Source organism: Eurosta solidaginis, chromosome 3 (genome assembly GCF_040869045.1).
Source record: "Eurosta solidaginis isolate ZX-2024a chromosome 3, ASM4086904v1, whole genome shotgun sequence".
Taxonomy (NCBI): domain Eukaryota; kingdom Metazoa; phylum Arthropoda; class Insecta; order Diptera; family Tephritidae; genus Eurosta; species Eurosta solidaginis.
Genome location: NC_090321.1, coordinates 74684927 through 74708412, shown reverse-complemented (window position 1 = coordinate 74708412; position 23486 = coordinate 74684927). Strand labels below are relative to the sequence as shown.

General features: G+C 35.6%; 2 protein-coding genes across 5 annotated transcripts in view; both read left to right on the top strand.

The window, feature by feature from the left end:
* Dcr-2 (Endoribonuclease Dcr-2) overlaps nucleotides 1-13803 on the top strand; it is a 102419-nt gene extending 88616 nt beyond the window's left edge. For 3 of the 4 annotated variants that reach the window (XM_067772353.1, XM_067772351.1, XM_067772352.1), the window contains one exon: nucleotides 4354-11740. In XM_067772353.1, coding sequence (XP_067628454.1) covers nucleotides 4354-5085 — 732 coding nt within the window. In that variant the 3' untranslated portion in view covers nucleotides 5086-11740. Of the gene's footprint in view, nucleotides 1-4353; nucleotides 11741-13669 lie in introns of those variants that run through there. The other variant, XR_010950697.1, reaches the window with a different exon arrangement.
* Nucleotides 11201-19820, top strand: LOC137245911 (endoribonuclease Dcr-2-like). Its single transcript, XM_067777101.1, has 2 exons — nucleotides 11201-11233; nucleotides 13670-19820. The coding sequence occupies exons 1-2, from the start codon at nucleotides 11201-11203 to the stop codon at nucleotides 14399-14401; spliced, it is 765 nt and encodes a 254-aa protein (XP_067633202.1). The 3' UTR covers nucleotides 14402-19820.
* Nucleotides 19821-23486: the final 3666 nt, after the last annotated feature.

The following is a 23486-nucleotide window of genomic DNA, read 5'->3' as shown; positions in this document are numbered from 1 at the left end:
GTTGTATGGGATATATATTATATATAGCTCCGATCGAAATGATTTTTTCATGAAATGTTCTATGATATATTAGAATAAATATCACCAAGTTTAACGTTTTTATATTGGAAATTAAGGGAGAAATTGCCAAAAATCTGTCTATCTGAACGATCGGTTGTATGGGATATATACTATATATAGCTCCGATCAAAGTGATTTTTTCAGAAAATCTCCTATGATATATTAAAATATACATATATCACCGAGTTTCACGTTTATACTTTCTAAATTAAGGGAGAAATGGCCAAAAATCTTTCTATCTGAACGATCGGTTGTATGGGATATAACTATATATAGCTCCGATCAAAGTCATTTTTTCAGGAAATATTCTATAATATATTAGAATATATGTCACCGAGTTTCACGTTTATACTTTCTAAATTGCGGCAGGAATGACCAAAATCGTCTTATCTGAACGATCGGTTGTATGGGAGATATATGTTGTAGTGGTCCGATCCTACCGGATCCGACAAATGTCTAATATAATACAAAAATACATCCTTGTGCCAAATTTAATTGAGATCTCTCAAAATTTGAGGGACTAGTTTGCGTTCAAACAGAGAGGCGGACGGACAGACGGACATGGCTATATCAACTCAGTTCGTCACCCTGATCAATTCGGTATACTTAATGGTGAGTCTATCTTCTATATTTCTCAACGTTGCAAACATCGGACCAAAGTTAATATACCATTTCATGTTCATGAAAGGTATAAAAATAACAAACGCAAAGGCAACGTAGATTAAAATAGATAGTAAAAAACCCATAACATTAAAAAACCCTTATTGTTTTTAAAAATTACTCATATGTACCTCGTGCATACTTAAAAATGAAAAAAATAGGGTAACTTAGATTGAGAACTGAGTGACAAAGTGGAAGTAGTACATCTTTTGAATAAAGAAACATACACAATTATTTTCTGACTCAAAATATTCATACTACCATTACAAAATTAATTTAAGATACTCAAAATCTAAACACATTCATGGATGCTTTATTCAGATCTTATAAAGCGCAACTGGGGCTTCTAAGCATTGAATTTTATAGTTTTGCAGATTACGACTGAAGTCGATATATAAAAACACCTATTTTAATATAAACGTTTCTTGAAAATTATTGGAAAAAAAGAAGAAGAAGAAATGCATTGTTTATCTTTAACAGCTGTTTCTCGCAATTTCTTTTTTGAGTCATAAGCGACGTTTTCATAGGCCGGGTCACATATAATAAATTTTAAAATTCGACATTTTTTTCGATATTTCTTTTTTTCGATTTATCGTACGGATCCCATATGGTAAATGAGCTTAATTTTACTTGATGTATCAAACATTTGTGACACCACTGCACGTCGTTCAAAGCCGTCACTTCGGCTGTATGCAGCGAAATAAATCAAGCTAGTAAAATCAATAAATTAGTTTTGTTGTTCTTTAATTAGCAGTTATTCAGTAAAATTGATCTCATTATGGTTAATTCAACGGAGTTTTGTTTTTGCCAACAGCACAAACTTTGTATGGTCATTTCAACAGAAGCAAAATTATTGGTCTCAAGTTAATAATATTATGTAAAAATTATTTTTCTGTTAAAACAGAAATATCTGTAACATCAAAAGCCACTGTTATATTCTGGTATTTTTAGAGTGACTTTGGGCAGTTTTGGCAAACACAACCGTTGATCAGTCTGTGAGTGATAGCTTTTTGAATGCACCGTTCAGTTTGTTTTTGATCCATTCAACGATTGGGATTTTACGTCAAATTACTTAGCACACATTTTTTCGCTACATTCGCTCAACGTGTATTTTCCGGCTATCTGGCAGTTCTTTGGAATTTCAGTGTTGGTGATGGATACTTTAGGGGTATTTTCCCTGTCTAGAATCCATAGAAAACGTAGGTTACTTACTTACTTAATTGGCGCTTAACCGTTTAAACGGTTATGGCCGTCCAACAAGGCGCGCCAGTCGCTCCTTCTCTCTGCCAACCGGCGCCAATTGGTCACACCAAGGGAGTTTAAATCGTTTTCCACCTGGTCCTTCCAACGGAGTAGGGGCCGCCCGCTACCTCTGCTTCCATAGGGGCGTCAATTTAAGGCATTCAATGGGTACGACCACTCGCAAATTGTCATCGAATTCCAACGGGAGTCCGGGGAAACTAGCACTTTCAACAGGGGTGGACCATAGGGAAGATGGTGTAAGAGGCGTAGGTTCCACATTACAATTGAAAAGATGGTTGGTGTTATGTGGGGACATGCAGCATGCAGGACATACATGCATTACATATGGCGGGGTTGATTCTGCATAAGTAAGAGTTTTATCTGTAATAGTATCCAGAACGAAGTTAGGCCATGGTGACTCGTGTCTTCCTTGGGGGTGTGCTTTCTTGTTGTTTTTGTTGTAGCAGTGCTTTCTTCTGCAATATTAGGATAGTGTATATTGATAACGGGGCTCACCGACCGCGTCCTGGAAAAGGCGTGGAATCATTATAGTGCTCTTGGAGGCGGGGCTAGATAAGCAGTTGTTTGCTAGGATGTCCCGGTTTAAGATTATTAAGCAAAAAATGTCTGCTATGCATTTCGTTATGCTCTTAAATGTTGAGCTCTTCTGCGTTGCAATGAAGGTGGTGATCAGGAGTCATAAGGAGACATCCCGTGGCAGTTTTGAGTGCAACATTTTGGCAGGCCTGCAGCCTTTTCCAGTATGTGTTTTTAAGACCAGGCGAGCAAACTAGTGACGCGTAGTACATGCATGCGCCTTGAAAGTTAGAGTATTATCGAACGTTGCCCCTAACACCATCAACATGAACGGTCAATATTTGCGTCATCTGTTCCTTCCACGTCGTAAACAGAGTGGCCGTGGATGTAGGCGGTGATAATGTCAGGACGCGCGAGGTTAAGAAACTAGAAAGACTGAGGAGATAGCTCTTTATTCTAAAAACAAATTCATCTATTGGGGGCCAGACCCTGCTGTCATTATCATACAGTCGTCGGAGTGGGATATGATTGTAACTCCTTCGGGTGGGGAGAGGAGCTTTAATATGTAGAAATTAAACAGAAGCGGGAATAGCACACCTCCCTTTAATTCTAGTATTTGACGTTTCGTTCCTATATTGAACCAACGTTTTCCCACCATTCAGATAATTTGCTGTCCATCTTATTAGGCAGGGGGAAGGGGTGAGCCTCCTATGTCTTAGAGTAGGGTGCCGTGGTTTACTGTGGCAGCTTTCGACTGGTCGAGTGCCACGAGCATCCTCCTTTGATGGAGTTTTTCTTGATTTCGCCCGTAACTTATGTGAGTGTTGCATTTTGCCATGTTGGTGGGTGGCTAGGTGGAGATTCGCCATGAAATAAGGGAGCAAGGCGATTTCCAATGCAGTCCTCACTCTGGGAGTCAGATTTGGGTGGATACGGCTTGAAGGATTTAGGTTTTGTCGAGTGTGCTGTCCGATTGATGCTGAAGTGCCTGTTGTCGAGGGGTTGGTACTTGTGTTTTGGCAGCACGATACAGCGAATGCGCCGATCGGACGGTTGCCATTGCTAAGCCCGCATCATCTATGAAGGTGGCATCGGCCAAGGCATGAACTGCATTAGACCGATGTCGCCCTCATAATTATTCTTAGCTGGCATGCGGAGCACATGGTGTAGGGGACTAGGAGTTGATGACTCCTTCTAACCCAAGTGCGTGTGTCGGAAAAGGAGGGGTGAGACGGGGTAAAGGCTGGTGCTCGGCATTGCTTCTGTCCATGCTACGTAGATTGTAGTGATGGGTGTGAGTGACCGCGTTAGCTGGAAGCACCGTTTGGCGCGAGCAACAGCGGACAGTTTATGTGGTCTGCTGGGCAGCGTTGTTGCTAAAGGTGGCGGAGGTACGTAAACAGCAGGGAGCCACAGAAGTTTTGTAGAAATTTCGGGGATGACGAACGTTGGGTTCTAAACCAGAACAACCCGAACGGTGCAACTATCCTTGACACACTGGCAAGAGTATGACCGTCTGAGGTAGTTCCTTTTCCGATATATGCAGCAGAACCACAGCCTGAGACCGGGGTCCAGTCCAGCTGCAAGGAGCTGCTCCAAGGATGACAATTTGTGTGAGGGACGCAAAACAATAAATTGGGCTACACTGAAATGACAGCCCTTGGTCGGGAAACAAAATCCCGAGTCGATCCGGTACATAGAACCGGCTGCCGTGGGAAGCCGTCAATTTTATCTGATTCGTTTCAGGGGTATTTAATCCTATAAGCATCACATTTATACCACTCATTTTTATTTGTATATGTAGATAACTCATTTACAATTTACAATTTTTAATTTTTTTCTTTCTTCTTGTAGGCTTTAACACATCCGTCCTACCCAACAAATCGCATCACCGGCTGCTATCAGGAGCTTGAGTTTATTGGTGATGCCATACTCGATTTTCTAGTTTCATGTTATATATTTGAACGTTATCGACACATGACACCCGGCATGCTGACAGACATGCGCTCGGCCTTAGTGAACAATATAACGCTGGGTTGCGTTTGTGTACGTCATCGCTTCCATTTATTTTTATTGGCGGAAAATAATGTACTCGCTGAATCAATCAAGAATTTCGATAAATATCAGGAAAAACAAAATTATTATGTTACCGATCAGGTGCATATATTAATGGAGGAGAATATTCTCACGGAAAATGAAAATGAAGGTAGCACTTATAATATATCGGCGAATGTTGATGTGCCCAAAGCATTGGGTGATATATTGGAAGCACTAATTGCGGCAGTTTATCTCGATAGTCGAGATTTGCGCACCACTTGGCATGTCATTTATCGTTTGCTCGAGAAAGAATTTAATCAGTTTGCACACCATGTTCCCATTGATGCAGTGCGTCAATTGAACGATCACAAATATGCCAATCCCAAATATAGCGATCCAATCATGGATAATGAAACATGTTTAGTTAAATGTCAATTTACATGCCTCGACAAAAGTGTTGAAGTAAACGGATTTGGATTGAACGGAAAACAAGCAAAGAAAGCGGCCGCTAAACATGCGCTGCAAATATTGGCTAAACGTGCTAGCTAATTCCAGCTTCCTTCTGCATTTATCATTTACGTAACACATATATTTTCATTTTGAATGTCAAATAAGACTGAAATCGAAGATTAGAATGTGGTACGTTTTTTGTTTAGTACTTAGATATTAAAATCGGAATATTTGAATTTAAGTACGTTTAAACATTTCCTACACTTAAGTATTTTTTCAACTGATGGCGCTGCCAAAACTGTAATTTTCGTATGACAAGGTACAAAGTACAGGCGACAAGTAATTTTCTTCTTTTCGAAAGCGAATAACGGAGCATAAAGAAGCTTATAACTGTGACGATTTGACAGCACTAGCAAATTTATTACAATTCTTGAAAAATAATCTTCCGTCTGGCTCTACTGTGCCGTCCTAAAAAATAATGTGGGTTATGGACGAAAGTTAGCCGATATCGCGCCATCGATTTTCGATAGGATTTATTGTAAAAACGTTGGCGATAACAGTTTTTTGAAAAAAATATATTTTTTTGGGGTTTTGGGGAGTGTTTTGATCGAAAAATTTACCCTTTCGCCATTTTTTTCGCAGGCTCGAAAATTATTTTTTTGGGTATGCGTAGTGGAACTTTTTCCTGAGCCGAAATCCTATCGAAAAATCGATGGCACGATATCGGTTAATAAATCGACCCAGTCTAATGTGGGTACCTACATTTTTATTGAAACTTACATACTGAACTTAACTTGTTTGTAACTTTTCAACATATGTTGACTTTTTTATTGAAAAAAAAGTAGTTTGGACTAATTTGGATGTGATCTTCCTATTTATGCAATAAAAATTCATATTTTAATTCCTTACACGCGAATTTGACGCCTTGGAAATGACTAATGTTCGGAAAAATGCAGATACCCACATTTTTTATTAGGACACATTACTGTCCTCTGGTGCAACAATTTAAAAAAATCTAAACTGTACTTAAGATTTGTTAAACATGTACCTGTTCATCTTGAAATCTTCATGGGACTATATTTCGCGGACGTATAATTGTTTTCTTAGGCCACGTTTTTCAGTCCAAGCTAAACTCAGTATATCAGTTAAAATTAAGTGTAAGCGTAATTATGCAGTTTTTCAATTAACTTTGACAGATCCGATCTGGCAGGGTTAAACTCTAGTTAATCTATCCTCCATTTGCGTACTTCTTTGTTTTGATTGTAAAATTTAAGCTTGAAAACATTTGTAAGCTATAATGTTTTTAAATTTTGAATTAATGCAAAGCGCTAGAATCTCCGAAAATATTTTAGGCTTGTTGTTGTTGTAGCGATAAGGACACTCCCCGAGGGTTTCACGAGTTTCACGATTATGACTTGTGACCACAGAATTATTTCATCAAGTTGTTTGTTAGGTGCACCATCTGTGAATAGTTACGCTGGCTTTTGTATGTATTTTTAAGACCAGGGGCCCTATTCGCTAACTGTGAGTTTTAAAGTGTACACATGAAATTGTGTAAACTTTGGATTTCCGATTCTGTAAAGCAAAACTGTGAACAAAAAAACTCACTTATAAAAACTTCGTGAGTTTTCTTGGCAGCCAGTGTACACTATTGTGACATTCAAAACTCATACGCACTGTTGCAGAATGACGTTTTTGTTTACGTGGCGTTTGATGAATATTTCCCACTGACATAAGACTTTTACATTCAGCCCTCATTCAGCAAAACAATGTGCACAATAATTTACAGAATCGCATTAAAATTTTAAGTGTAAATTGTGTGTGCAAATGAGTTTTCAGTGAGTTTACATTTTTCAGTTTTTCACAGTTAGGGAATTGACCCCCAGGCGACCAAACTGGTGACGCGTAGCACATGAGCGTCTTTTGCTTTATGCAGTATTGTTGACCCCAATGTCTCCGATAGTGGTATTGATGGGTACAGATCTGCTATGTCAAAAGACACCAATTTGCTGTTCTTTGTCAGCTCAGCGGTCGCAAGTTTCTCTGTTAGTTCTGTTGTGTTGGTTATTGCGTTTTCGTTCCTTAGTTCCCGAGTATCCTTCTATATTATTTTTAAATATTTAGACATTTTAGAACATGATGCCGATTTAAAATTAATTATGGGTCTCATTGGAGTGTTCGGCTTGTGGATTTTTGGTAGCTCAAAAAGTGGAGGAGCCGATGGGCTCATTTGAACTAATGTGTATGCCATGTTTATAGCAATTTCGATTTTTATTCTGTTGTTCTTCTGTGGGATTCTCGCTTATTTTACGACATTTTATTTCCTCTATGAATTTTTCAGTTTTGGTTATATATTCCTCTTTTACGATTGGCACTGTTTTATTACCTTCGTTGCTCCGTTTTTCTTATATTATTTTGGTCCGTGATATTGTGTTTAATCCACTTTTGAGAAGTTGTGATTGTGATGTCCATTGTCGTGAGTTTCACGAACTTTGCAAAAAACTTGTGCGTTGTTTGTTTTTGTACTCTCGTCGTTCAGAAAGTTATTGAAAATCATTGCGAATTGCGAATTTTGAAAGGCTACCAATTTGTACTTTGTTAGACTACAAAATTGTATACTCAAAAAGTTTCTTAAAATTCTAAGAACGATTCGGAAATTTTAATTTTTTTTAACAGGTCATGGATTTTCGAGTTTTTCCGAAAACTTTTTTGAAATGGGTTTGCATAGTTTTCGTTAGAAAAAAATCGAAAATAAATCAAAAACAAAATATTTTATTTAATAATTTGGGAAAAATTTAAACAACGTGATATCAGGACATACAAGGAGCGAGCGGTTTCATTATACCTTGTAAATCTCTTCAAAGCCTTTTCTCTCGGATAAACTGTTACAAACACATTCAGCCAAAGCCATATCTTTGTTGCTGTACAATTTTCCCAATTGCCGTCTTTGCTTAGTTTATTCTTTGGACAGCAGATACTATGTATGTAAACTTGTATCAAAGCTAGGCTTTATTTTTGGCGGTTCATTTAAAGAACTGGTTTGCTTTGTTGTATTTATGCTTTAAAAATGTTTTCAACTAAAAGCAATAAAAGGCACTCCTCGCTTAAAAATACAAAAGGAATATTATTAATTAAATTTTCGAATCATTTTTGCTGATATTTTTTTACTCGAAGGTTGTAGGTTGCGGTCGATATGAAAATGGAATAGGTTTTGACTATATTTCAATCAGAATAAATATCCTATACAAGAAAAATTTCCCAAATCGAATGCCGAAATAACAAAACTAGTCTCGAAAAGTTTTTTAAAGTTATTATGATAATTGTTTTAATTTAAATTCTAAAACTTGGTTTGTACATTTTTAATTACATGTCATTTTCATGTTTTTAAACTCGAAAGAATACCATACAAATCTGGTATCACACTTATCAAAAACGTGTTTAGTGCTTAAATTTTTAGATCTCCCAATATTTACTTCGTTTTGGCATGTATTATGAACAATTTTAATAGCTTGGCGAGGAGATTTAGGACCGCTCGCATCTAATTTGCGTATTCCTTCTTTTTAACTTTTCCTTTCACTGAGAAGCTTTTCGTGGCAGATATACTGTCGAAGTGTTTGCCAAACCACTGCCGAGGGGCGATCGCGCTTAGCAAATTTGTTGTCTAATTGAAAAACTTGACGTTTATTGGGAGCATCAGGAGAGTTTGAGTTTTCCTTCACCTTTTACTCTCAACTCAGTTAACGTCTTCCCTTTCGTCTGCTTGGAAACACGGGTGTGGAAAGGAATTCTTTCTGGGTCGGTGCGCCTTTGCGTCTATATACTCAGCTGAGCAGAGCTCACAGAGTATATTAATTTTGTTCGCATAACGGTACCCCGTAACGGCATAAACTAATCGAGATAGATATAGACTTCTATATATCAAAATGATTTAAAGAAATTCATTTAGCCATGTCCGTCCGTTCGTCCGTCTGACCGTAAACACTATAACTTGAGTAAATTTTGAGGTATCTTAATGAAATTTGGTATGCAAGTTCCTGGGCACTCAACTAAGAACGCTATTTAAAATGAACGAAATCGGACCACGCCCACATTTTCGATATCGAAAATTTCGAAAAACCGAAAAAGTGCGATAATTCATTACCAAAGACGGATAAAGCGATGAAAGTTGGTAGCTGGGCTGACCTTATGACGCAGAATAGAAAATTAGTAAAATTTTCGACAATGGGCGTAGCACCGCCCACTTTTAATTTAGTAGTCGTTGAAGATTCGTGATGAAATTTGGCAGGAATGTCACTCCTATTACTATATGTGTTCTAAATAAAAATTAACAAAATCGGATGACGAACACGCCCACTTAAAAAAAAAAAAAGGTTTAAAGTCAAATTTTAACAAAAAATTGAATATCTTTACAGTATATAAGTAAATTATGTCAACATTCAACTCCAACATTTCTCCAAAACTCTCAACTGAGTATATAATGTTCGGTTACACCCGAACTTAGCTTTCCTTACTTGTTTTTCGTTACAACTTGTTCATATCTCCGTAGAGCTCATGCACCTCATCATTATGTCTCCTTCGATACATGCTGTATGGCATCAATGACAGCGGCAGAGAATTTCCTTCTCGAAGGGCGCTTCCATCGTCTTTCGATACAGTCCATGACTCCGAGCCACCATACATCAGGCAGATATGATGAGAGGCTTATAGAGCATGATTTACTATTCAGTTGTTAACGCAGTCCACAGTAGCACTGGTTAATGTGTCAATTGCAGTATTTAATATTTTTTAGCTTAGGACATATATATATATATATATATATAAAGATGAATAGAAGAAAATTAATTAAAATTACCAGATAATGAAAATAGTTTGGAACTTGGGAGGTTAATCAAAAAGCGAACCTCATATGAAAATTGGTTTTGGCACGCCGCTATCAATCATACACACATATGTATGTATGTATTTCTTTTTAAAAAATGTTAATTCGAATTGTAAAAGATATTAAAATTATAAAAAAAAACAATGAGAAATATTTAATATGTGTAATTAAAACAGACCTGTTAAATTTGAATTAGCATTAGTAATCAATTAATTAGATGCCAATTTTAATGGCCAATGATTATTTCAATTGTTTTCCGTAAAAAGCAATTACTAATTGATTACCATTAGAAAAAAATCAAAAAAAAATTATGACTTTCCGATTATTGAAAAAAAATCAAAAAAATCAAGAATAATCAAAAGTAATCAAAAAAGGCCCTTTTGATTACTTTTGATTATTTTTGATTTTTTCGATTTTTTTTGATTTTTTTTTGATTTTTTTGATTATTTTTAATTATTTTTCTGCTTTGTTGAAAGAAAAATTCTCGTTTGTTGCATGCACGGAATAATTTCTACATACAAGTACATTTTAGGATGCAATATTAAATCGTAAGCGCTTATCGAGGCAAATATATACATGCACCATATAGGATAAGTATATACACGTGCATAATTTGCTACACTCATTATCAAAAATAATAACGTTATGGTTCATCCTTAAGTAAAGCCAATTTTGTTTTGTATACAAAAGTAATATATCCATATATCCTATATGGTGCATGTATGTATATATTTGCCTCGATAAGCGGTTACGATTTAATATTGCATCCTAAAATGTACTTGTATGTAGAAATTATTCCGTGCATGCAACAAACGAGAATTTTTCTTTCAACAAAGCAGAAAAATAATTAAAAATAATCAAAAAAAATATAAAAAAAAAATCAAAAAAAATCAAAAAAAATCGAAAAAATCAAAAATAATCAAAAGTAATCAAAAGGGCCTTTTTTGATTACTTTTGATTATTTTTGATTTTTTTGATTTTTTTTCAATAATCGGAAAAAATCATGATTTTTTTTTTTGATTATTTTTTTAATTAATTGAAAAGTAATCATTAAAAATAGAAAATAATTGCAAGTAATCATTAAATGGCGTTTAAAGAAAATAATCAATGGAACGGCTAATGATTACCATTAGTAATCATTATTTAACAGGTCTGAATTAAAAATATATGCTATATATTACGAATCGAGCTCTTACATAAAACATTGTTGATAAGACAAGTGTGATGTCTTCAGCATAGACGTCAAAATAGCAAATAGAACCAACTGATTTTTAAAGTGACCATCGTGGTCTCATTCGTATTTCTTCCTATCTCTCGCTAAAGTTAGCCGCCAGTATGCGTCGCCATATTGGACATACTGTCAAAACGGTAAATAGTAGCCAGCTTGAACATCCCGTCAGGCAATAGCCGAATAAGATATCACACTTCTTTTATACGCTATGACATAAAATGTCCCGAAAATAAGCACACTGTGGTGACTGAAACAAATACTATTTTATTCTCTACGAAATTGGCTTAACGTCTCAATTGTGTGAAAAAAAAATTACTTTAAACGTGGGTATGGTAAATTATAATGTGTACTAAATTGATCTTGATTGAATTATTAAGTTTCCCACACAAATATATCAGTTTCTTTTGATTTTGACAAATTCAAACAATTTAACAAATAGAAAATTTAGATGTGTAAACTCACCATAATACATATTCAATTATAACAGTTTTAATACTTTGTCATTAGAAATTCTCTAGTTAGATTTAAGTTTTGCTTAGCTTTATTGAACTTGTTGGACAACAAATGGTTGCAATTGTTATAGTATATACATACCTATGTAGATGTATTAAAATATAATATTTTTTTATATTAATAAAACAGAATTCTTTATGATGGCCTTGTAAGTTAAAAAAGGTTGCGCAAACTTTAAAATTAAAGCAATTACTAGAAAAATACTATTATTAGTCCCGGTTTTTCCGTACAACTTTAACTCAGTTTGTCAGTTAAACTCCGCTTAAACTAGTTCTGTAGTTTTTCAGTCTACTTTAACCCTTTGGCTCCGAAAGGGACCTATGGCTGTTGAGCTCTTCTGCGTTGCAATGAAGGTGGTGATCAGGAGTCATAAGGAGACATCCCGTGGCAGTTTTGAGTGCAACATTTTGGCAGGCCTGCAGCCTTTTCCAGTATGTGTTTTTAAGACCAGGCGAGCAAACTAGTGACGCGTAGTACATGCATGCGCCTTGAAAGTTAGAGTATTATCGAACGTTGCCCCTAACACCATCAACATGAACGGTCAATATTTGCGTCATCTGTTCCTTCCACGTCGTAAACAGAGTGGCCGTGGATGTAGACGGTGATAATGTCAGGACGCGCGAGGTTAAGAAACTAGAAAGACTGAGGAGATAGCTCTTTATTCTAAAAACAAATTCATCTATTGGGGGCCAGACCCTGCTGTCATTATCATACAGTCGTCGGAGTGGGATATGATTGTAACTCCTTCGGGTGGGGAGAGGAGCTTTAATATGTAGAAATTAAACAGAAGCGGGAATAGCACACCTCCCTTTAATTCTAGTATTTGACGTTTCGTTCCTATATTGAACCAACGTTTTCCCACCATTCAGATAATTTGCTGTCCATCTTATTAGGGAGGGGGAAGGGGTGAGCCTCCTATGTCTTAGAGTAGGGTGCCGTGGTTTACTGTGGCAGCTTTCGACTGGTCGAGTGCCACGAGCATCCTCCTTTGATGGAGTTTTTCTTGATTTCGCCCGTAACTTATGTGAGTGTTGCATTTTGCCATGTTGGTGGGTGGCTAGGTGGAGATTCGCCATGAAATAAGGGAGCAAGGCGATTTCCAATGCAGTCCTCACTCTGGGAGTCAGATTTGGGTGGATACGGCTTGAAGGATTTAGGTTTTGTCGAGTGTGCTGTCCGATTGATGCTGAAGTGCCTGTTGTCGAGGGGTTGGTACTTGTGTTTTGGCAGCACGATACAGCGAATGCGCCGATCGGACGGTTGCCATTGCTAAGCCCGCATCATCTATGAAGGTGGCATCGGCCAAGGCATGAACTGCATTAGACCGATGTCGCCCTCATAATTATTCTTAGCTGGCATGCGGAGCACATGGTGTAGGGGACTAGGAGTTGATGACTCCTTCTAACCCAAGTGCGTGTGTCGGAAAAGGAGGGTGAGACGGGGTAAAGGCTGGTGCTCGGCATTGCTTCTGTCCATGCTACGTAGATTGTAGTGATGGGTGTGAGTGACCGCGTTAGCTGGAAGCACCGTTTGGCGCGAGCAACAGCGGACAGTTTATGTGGTCTGCTGGGCAGCGTTGTTGCTAAAGGTGGCGGAGGTACGTAAACAGCAGGGAGCCACAGAAGTTTTGTAGAAATTTCGGGGATGACGAACGTTGGGTTCTAAACCAGAACAACCCGAACGTTGCAACTATCCTTGACACACTGGCAAGAGTATGACCGTCTGAGGTAGTTCCTTTTCCGATATATGCAGCAGAACCACAGCCTGAGACCGGGGTCCAGTCCAGCTGCAAGGAGCTGCTCCAAGGATGACAATTTGTGTGAAGGACGCAAAACAATAAATTGGGCTACACTGAAATGACAGCCCTTGGTCGGGAAACAAAATCCCGAGTCGATCCGGTACATAGAACCGGCTGCCGTGGGAAGCCGTCAATTTTATCTGATTCGTTTCAGGGGTATTTAATCCTATAAGCATCACATTTATACCACTCATTTTTATTTGTATATGTAGATAACTCATTTACAATTTACAATTTTTAATTTTTTTCTTTCTTCTTGTAGGCTTTAACACATCCGTCCTACCCAACAAATCGCATCACCGGCTGCTATCAGGAGCTTGAGTTTATTGGTGATGCCATACTCGATTTTCTAGTTTCATGTTATATATTTGAACGTTATCGACACATGACACCCGGCATGCTGACAGACATGCGCTCGGCCTTAGTGAACAATATAACGCTGGGTTGCGTTTGTGTACGTCATCGCTTCCATTTATTTTTATTGGCGGAAAATAATGTACTCGCTGAATCAATCAAGAATTTCGATAAATATCAGGAAAAACAAAATTATTATGTTACCGATCAGGTGCATATATTAATGGAGGAGAATATTCTCACGGAAAATGAAAATGAAGGTAGCACTTATAATATATCGGCGAATGTTGATGTGCCCAAAGCATTGGGTGATATATTGGAAGCACTAATTGCGGCAGTTTATCTCGATAGTCGAGATTTGCGCACCACTTGGCATGTCATTTATCGTTTGCTCGAGAAAGAATTTAATCAGTTTGCACACCATGTTCCCATTGATGCAGTGCGTCAATTGAATGATCACAAATATGCCAATCCCAAATATAGCGATCCAATCATGGATAATGAAACATGTTTAGTTAAATGTCAATTTACATGCCTCGACAAAAGTGTTGAAGTAAACGGATTTGGATTGAACGGAAAACAAGCAAAAAAAGCGGCCGCTAAACATGCGCTGCAAATATTGGCTAAACGTGCTAGCTAATTCCAGCTTCCTTCTGCATTTATCATTTACGTAACACATATATTTTTATTTTGAATGTCAAATAAGACTGAAATCGAAGATTAGAATGTGGTACGTTTTTTGTTTAGTACTTAGATATTAAAATCGGAATATTTGAATTTAAGTACGTTTAAACATTTCCTACACTTAAGTATTTTTTCAACTGATGGCGCTGCCAAAACTGTAATTTTCGTATGACAAGGTACAAAGTACAGGCGACAAGTAATTTTCTTCTTTTCGAAAGCGAATAACGGAGCATAAAGAAGCTTATAACTGTGACGATTTGACAGCATTAGCAAATTTATTACAATTCTTGAAAAATAATCTTCCGTCTGGCTCTACTGTGCCGTCCTAAAAAATAATGTGGGTTAACCTGGGTCGATTTGTAGTATGGACGAAAGTTAGCCGATATCGCGCCATCGATTTTCGATAGGATTTATTGTAAAAACGTTGGCGATAACAGTTTTTTGAAAAAAATATATTTTTTTGGGGTTTTGGGGAGTGTTTTGATCGAAAAATTTACCCTTTCGCCATTTTTTTCGCAGGCTCGAAAATTATTTTTTTGGGTATGCGTAGTGGAACTTTTTTTCCTGAGCCGAAATCCTATCGAAAAATCGATGGCACGATATCGGTTAATAAATCGACCCAGTCTAATGTGGGTACCTACATTTTTATTGAAACTTACATACTGAACTTAACTTGTTTGTAACTTTTCAACATATGTTGACTTTTTTATTGAAAAAAAAAGTAGTTTGGACTAATTTGGATGTGATCTTCCTATTTATGCAATAAAAATTCATATTTTAATTCCTTACACGCGAATTTGACGCCTTGGAAATGACTAATGTTCGGAAAAATGCAGATACCCACATTTTTTATTAGGACACATTACTGTCCTCTGGTGCAACAATTTTAAAAAATCTAAACTGTACTTAAGATTTGTTAAACATGTACCTGTTCATCTTGAAATCTTCATGGGACTATATTTCGCGGACGTATAATTGTTTTCTTAGGCCACGTTTTTCAGTCCAAGCTAAACTCAGTATATCAGTTAAAATTAAGTGTAAGCGTAATTATGCAGTTTTTCAATTAACTTTGACAGATCCGATCTGGCAGGGTTAAACTCTAGTTAATCTATCCTCCATTTGCGTACTTCTTTGTTTTGATTGTAAAATTTAAGCTTGAAAACATTTGTAAGCTATAATGTTTTTAAATTTTGAATTAATGCAAAGCGCTAGAATCTCCGAAAATATTTTAGGCTTGTTGTTGTTGTAGCGATAAGGACACTCCCCGAAGGTTTCACGAGTTTCACGATTATGACTTGTGACCACAGAATTATTTCATCAAGTTGTTTGTTAGGTGCAACATCTGTGAATAGTTACGCTGGCTTTTGTATGTATTTTTAAGACCAGGGGCCCTATTCGCTAACTGTGAGTTTTAAAGTGTACACATGAAATTGTGTAAACTTTGGATTTCCGATTCTGTAAAGCAAAACTGTGAACAAAAAAACTCACTTATAAAAACTTCGTGAGTTTTCTTGGCAGCCAGTGTACACTATTGTGACATTCAAAACTCATACGCACTGTTGCAGAATGACGTTTTTGTTTACGTGGCGTTTGATGAATATTTCCCACTGACATAAGACTTTTACATTCAGCCCTCATTCAGCAAAACAATGTGCACAATAATTTACAGAATCGCATGAAAATTTTAAGTGTAAATTGTGTGTGCAAATGAGTTTTCAGTGAGTTTACATTTTTCAGTTTTTCACAGTTAGGGAATTGACCCCCAGGCGACCAAACTGGTGACGCGTAGCACATGAGCGTCTTTTGCTTTATGCAGTATTGTTGACCCCAATGTCTCCGATAGTGGAGGAGCCGATGGGCTCATTTGAACTAATGTGTATGCCATGTTTATAGCAATTTCGATTTTTTTTCTGTTGTTCTTCTGTGGGATTCTCGCTTATTTTACGACATTTTATTTCCTCTATGAATTTTTCAGTTTTGGTTATATATTCCTCTTTTACGATTGGCACTGTTTTATTACCTTCGTTGCTCCGTTTTTCTTATATTATTTTGGTCCGTGATATTGTGTTTAATCCACTTTTGAGAAGTTGTGATTGTGATGTCCATTGTCGTGAGTTTCACGAACTTTGCAAAAAACTTGTGCGTTGTTTGTTTTTGTACTCTCGTCGTTCAGAAAGTTATTGAAAATCATTGCGAATTGCGAATTTTGAAAGGCTACCAATTTGTACTTTGTTAGACTACAAAATTGTATACTCAAAAAGTTTCTTAAAATTCTAAGAACGATTCGGAAATTTTAATTTTTTTTAACAGGTCATGGATTTTCGAGTTTTTCCGAAAACTTTTTTGAAATGGGTTTGCATAGTTTTCGTTAGAAAACAATCTAAAATAAATCAAAAACAAAATATTTTATTTAATAATTTGGGAAAAATTTAAACAACGTGATATCAGGACATAGAAGGAGCGAGCGGTTTCATTATACCTTGTAAATCTCTTCAAAGCCTTTTCTCTCGGATAAACTGTTACAAACACATTCAGCCAAAGCCATATCTTTGTTGCTGTACAATTTTCCCAATTGCCGTCTTTGCTTAGTTTATTCTTTGGACAGCAGATACTATGTATGTAAACTTGTATCAAAGCTAGGCTTTATTTTTGGCGGTTCATTTAAAGAACTGGTTTGCTTTGTTGTATTTATGCTTTAAAAATGTTTTCAACTAAAAGCAATAAAGGGCACTCCCCGCTTAAAAATACAAAAGGAATATTATTAATTAAATTTTCGAATCATTTTTGCTGATATTTTTTTACTCGAAGGTTGTAGGTTGCGGTCGATATGAAAATGGAATAGGTTTTGACTATATTTCAATCAGAATAAATATCCTATACAAGAAAAATTTCCCAAATCGAATTCCGAAATAACAAAACTAGTCTCGAAAAGTTTTTTAAAGTTATTATGATAATTGTTTTAATTTAAATTCTAAAACTTGGTTTGTACATTTTTAATTACATGTCATTTTCATGTTTTTAAACTCGAAAGAATACCATACAAATCTGGTATCACACTTATCAAAAACGTGTTTAGTGCTTAAATTTTTAGATCTCCCAATATTTACTTCGTTTTGGCATGTATTATGAACAATTTTAATAGCTTGGCGAGGAGATTTAGGACCGCTCGCATCTAATTTGCGTATTCCTTCTTTTTAACTTTTCCTTTCACTGAGAAGCTTTTCGTGGCAGATATACTGTCGAAGTGTTTGCCAAACCACTGCCGAGGGGCGATCGCGCTTAGCAAATTTGTTGTCTAATTGAAAAACTTGACGCTTATTGGGAGCATCAGGAGAGTTTGAGTTTTCCTTCACCTTTTACTCTCAACTCAGTTAACGTCTTCCCTTTCGTCTGCTTGGAAACACGGGTGTGGAAAGGAATTCTTTCTGGGTCGGTGCGCCTTTGCGTCTATTCGCATAGCAAGATCTAAAGCCTTTGGGCTCTTTTATACTCAGCTGAGCAGAGCTCACAGAGTATATTAATTTTGTTCGCATAACGGTACCCCGTAACGGCATAAACTAATCGAGATAGATATAGACTTCTATATATCAAAATGATTTGGGCGAAAAAAGAAATTCATTTAGCCATGTCCGTCCGTTCGTCCGTCTGACCGTAAACACTATAACTTGAGTAAATTTTGAGGTATCTTAATGAAATTTGGTATGCAAGTTCCTGGGCACTCAACTAAGCACGCTATTTAAAATGAACGAAATCGGACCACGCCCACATTTTCGATATCGAAAATTTCGAAAAACCGAAAAAGTGCGATAATTCATTACCAAAGACGGATAAAGCGATGAAAGTTGGTAGCTGGGCTGACCTTATGACGCAGAATAGAAAATTAGTAAAATTTTCGACAATGGGCGTAGCACCGCCCACTTTTAATTTAGTAGTCGTTGAAGATTCGTGATGAAATTTGGCAGGAATGTCACTCCTATTACTATATGTGTTCTAAATAAAAATTAACAAAATCGGATGACGAACACGCCCACTTAAAAAAAAAAGGTTTAAAGTCAAATTTTAACAAAAAATTGAATATCTTTACAGTATATAAGTAAATTATGTCAACATTCAACTCCAACATTTCTCCAAAACTCTCAACTGAGTATGTAATGTTCGGTTACACCCGAACTTAGCTTTCCTTACTTGTTTTTCGTTACAACTTGTTCATATCTCCGTAGAGCTCATGCACCTCATCATTATGTCTCCTTCGATACATGCTGTATGGCATCAATGACAGCGGCAGAGAATTTCCTTCTCGAAGGGCTCTTCCATCGTCTTTCGATACAGTCCATGACTCCGAGCCACCATACATCAGGCAGATATGATGAGAGGCTTATAGAGCATGATTTACTATTCAGTTGTTAACGCAGTCCACAGTAGCACTGGTTAATGTGTCAATTGCAGTATTTAATATTTTTTAGCTTAGGATATATATATATATATATATATATATATAAAGATGAATAGAAGAAAATTAATTAAAATTACCAGATAATGAAAATAGTTTGGAACTTGGGAGGTTAATCAAAAAGCGAACCTCATATGAAAATTGGTTTTGGCACGCCGCTATCAATCATACACACATATGTATGTATGTATTTCTTTTTAAAAAATGTTAATTCGAATTGTAAAAGATATTAAAATTATAAAAAAAACAATGAGAAATATTTAATATGTGTAATTAAAACAGACCTGTTAAATTTGAATTAGCATTAGTAATCAATTAATTAGATGCCAATTTTAATGGCCAATGATTATTTCAATTGTTTTCCGTAAAAAGCAATTACTAATTGATTACCATTAGAAAAAAATCAAAAAAAAATTATGACTTTTTCCGATTATTGAAAAAAAATCAAAAAAATCAAGAATAATCAAAAGTAATCAAAAAAGGCCCTTTTGATTACTTTTGATTATTTTTGATTTTTTTTTGATTTTTTTGATTATTTTTAATTATTTTTCTGCTTTGTTGAAAGAAAAATTCTCGTTTGTTGCATGCACGGAATAATTTCTACATACAAGTACATTTTAGGATGCAATATTAAATCGTAAGCGCTTATCGAGGCAAATATATACATGCACCATATAGAATAAGTATATACACGTGCATAATTTGCTACACTCATTATCAAAAATAATAACGTTATGGTTCATCCTTAAGTAAAGCCAATTTTGTTTTGTATACAAAAGTAATATATCCATATATCCTATATGGTGCATGTATGTATATATTTGCCTCGATAAGCGGTTACGATTTAATATTGCATCCTAAAATGTACTTGTATGTAGAAATTATTCCGTGCATGCAACAAACGAGAATTTTTCTTTCAACAAAGCAGAAAAATAATTTAAAAAAATCAAAAAAAAATAAAAAAAAAATAAAAAAAAAAATAAAAAAAAATCAAAAAAAATCGAAAAAATCAAAAATAATCAAAAGTAATCAAAAGGGCCTTTTTTGATTACTTTTGATTATTTTTGATTTTTTTGATTTTTTTTCAATAATCGGAAAAAATCATGATTTTTTTTGATTATTTTTTTAATTAATTGAAAAGTAATCATTAAAAATAGAAAATAATTGCAAGTAATCATTAAATGGCGTTTAAAGAAAATAATCAATGGAACGGCTAATGATTACCATTAGTAATCATTATTTAACAGGTCTGAATTAAAAATATATGCTATATATTACGAATCGAGCTCTTACATAAAACATTGTTGATAAGACAAGTGTGATGTCTTCAGCATAGACTCAAAATAGCAAATAGAACCAACTGATTTTTAAAGTGACCATCGTGGTCTCATTCGTATTTCTTCCTATCTCTCGCTAAAGTTAGCCGCCAGTATGCGTCGCCATATTGGACATACTGTCAAAACGGTAAATAGTAGCCAGCTTGAACATCCCGTCAGGCAGTAGCCGAATAAGATATCACACTTCTTTTATACGCTATGACATAAAATGTCCCGAAAATAAGCACACTGTGGTGACTGAAACAAATACTATTTTATTCTCTACGAAATTGGCTTAACGTCTCAATTGTGTGAAAAAAAATTACTTTAAACGTGGGTATGGTAAATTATAATGTGTACTAAATTGATCTTGATTGAATTATTAAGTTTCCCACACAAATATATCAGTTTCTTTTGATTTTGACAAATTCAAACAATTTAACAAATAGAAAATTTAGATGTGTAAACTCACCATAATACATATTCAATTATAACAGTTTTAATACTTTGTCATTAGAAATTCTCTAGTTAGATTTAAGTTTTGCTTAGCTTTATTGAACTTGTTGGACAACAAATGGTTGCAATTGTTATAGTATATACATACCTATGTAGATGTATTAAAATATAATATTTTTTTATATTAATAAAACAGAATTCTTTATGATGGCCTTGTAAGTTAAAAAAGGTTGCGCAAACTTTAAAATTAAAGCAATTACTAGAAAAATACTATTATTAGTCCCGGTTTTTCCGTACAACTTTAACTCAGTTTGTCAGTTAAACTCCGCTTAAACTAGTTCTGTAGTTTTTCAGTCTACTTTAACCCTTTGGCTCCGAAAGGGACCTATGTGTCCCGGTATATGTTTGAGGATGTCTAGTCTGCAAATTAACTGACTAAAATGGGCTTAGCTGATCCCAATTCATAGTTTATGGTATTCTTAATTATATTCCCTACCGTTATTTGAAATTTGATGGTAAACACGTACTCTTCAGTTAAAATAAGAACGCAAGTGTGGGCACGAATTTTGTAAGTGACGCTGTTTTTACGAGTTTTCATGGTTATTGAGATTTAAAATCAACCAAAAGTATATTCACCCCTATTCTGCATTTCGATTACGTTCCCGTTCTACGCTCTGCTTCAATCGAAGTTAGTTATTCTGCATTACGACGGAATCGTAAAGAGAAGAGGAAGAGCAAATGATTTTTCGAAATCAGCTGTTGGTACGGAGTGTGTGAACATTGGATCTAAATCAATTAAAGACAATTTGTAAAAAACACTGAAAAACGTTTATATTTTATTATCCACGCCATTTTGTACAAAAAAAAAGCAATAGAATATATTGCCGCAGTGTTTATTTTTTTGAGTGAAGTTCTTTCATAATTGTAAGTGTGGTTTTGTCGTTCTTTTGGCCAATTCCCTGCCGTGGTCACCAAGTTTTGTTAAAACGGATTTCTGCACGAATATTGTTGACATTTTCTGAATTTTAAGGATGCTAATTTCATTGCACTGGCCTAAAATACTTTATAAAGGTTTATTTATTCTTTCCGCAAGGATTGTTTACGTTTTCGCTTCACCTTCCTCTACGCCGGCAGCTTGCTTTGGCATATAACTGGACCTAACGAACAGACACAAATTATAGCTGTATATTATAATGGAATCAATAGCCGCGGCATTATTTATGGAGTTGGAAAGCAACGCCTACGAAAATTGCCAGGCAAGAATGGAAAGGCAAATATTACGAAATTTGTGTAATCCATTTGAGATGAGTGACGAATTGTAAGAAATTGAACTTAAAAGTGGTAAAGTTTAATGACTTATTTTCTTATTTAGGTTCAAAAAAAACTTTCGACTTAACAAGGGTGCTTTCAAGTATGTGTTAGATACTTTTGCGGGGCAAATACGTCCAAGGACTTCGACATCGACATGTTGTTTTTGACCTGGAAACATATAAAAAACAATCATCATCAAGCCTTCTACGTTTCTTAACAAGTTTTACTTATATTTTTGTCAAAATTCTGTTATAAATTAATAAAAAAATAAAAAGAAAATATTTTTCCGCCAACTAATTTGCAACTTAGAAAAACGGAACTACGATCGAAATGCAGAATACAAAAAATCGAACGATTCGAAGTTGGATCGAAAGAGATTGGAACACAGAATACCAAAATTGCCAAATCGAAAAAATTCCAATCCAAGTCGAAATGCAGAATAGGGCTGATTAATTCATTGAGCTAGTGTTTTCGTTATACATTGAGGTATGTAATTATCAGATTTTCTGTTTATTTCAAAAACTATTAGCATTTTTATCTTACTGGGATATATGTGTCCCATCAGTATTCATGATGGGCTCAAAGTGTCCCAGTCAGGACTGAACACGCCCATTTCTTAGAAATATACCAGAGTGTGTTGATATTTTTATTTACTTCTGTAAACACTTAAAACGCGAAAAAACTTGTTTAAGGTGAAATTGCTAATATGTTGAGTCGTCTAGTGAGGATGCCCATTTTGCAGACGGCAGTAGCGATAACTTTGAGCATTCTACGAAACTCCAAAGTAAAGTACAAAAATATAAAGCTTACATATATTGGAGAAAAAAATAGTAATAATATAATCATTTGCCACCTGTAAGACACTATTCGTCAAAACAAAACTTTTACCGATTATTGATAATATCAGTTGGCAATTGTTGGGTAATCAGTTCTCAACTTGGACGGCGACAAAATCAAGCCATAGAATTCATGATAGTTCTGGTGAAAAATATGCTAGCTCAAGGGAAAGAGGAATCAGCAGTTCGTCGAAGTGGCATGCCTGGGAGAAAAATGAAGCTAGCCGCAAGTCACCTACCTATTCCAATCCCTAAGCGAACGCGTTGCACAGGCTGTGCGGAATAAAAGAATGAAAGGAGAACCAAGACGACATGCGAAGAATGCGAACTTTATTTCTGCAAAGATCTCTTCGCACCATATATATATATATATATATATATAAATGAAATGATGTTCGTTCCTGTCCATGTTTTGGGGCCGCTACTAGGCCAATTTTATTTGTTCTTTTTTCATATTACAGGGATCAAATAGGGGAAGGTTTTTAGCAAAAAAAATTTAAAAAAATGTCTAAGGTCTTGAGATATAGGTCAAAACGTGGACCCGGATAACCCTACGATGTGTTTGTATAATATGGATATGAAATGGAAGCTTCTGATGAGTACTTTAATATGGGGTACTTTTCGTCCCCTAGGTGACTAGGGTCTCGAGATATAGGCCAAAGTGTGGACCAG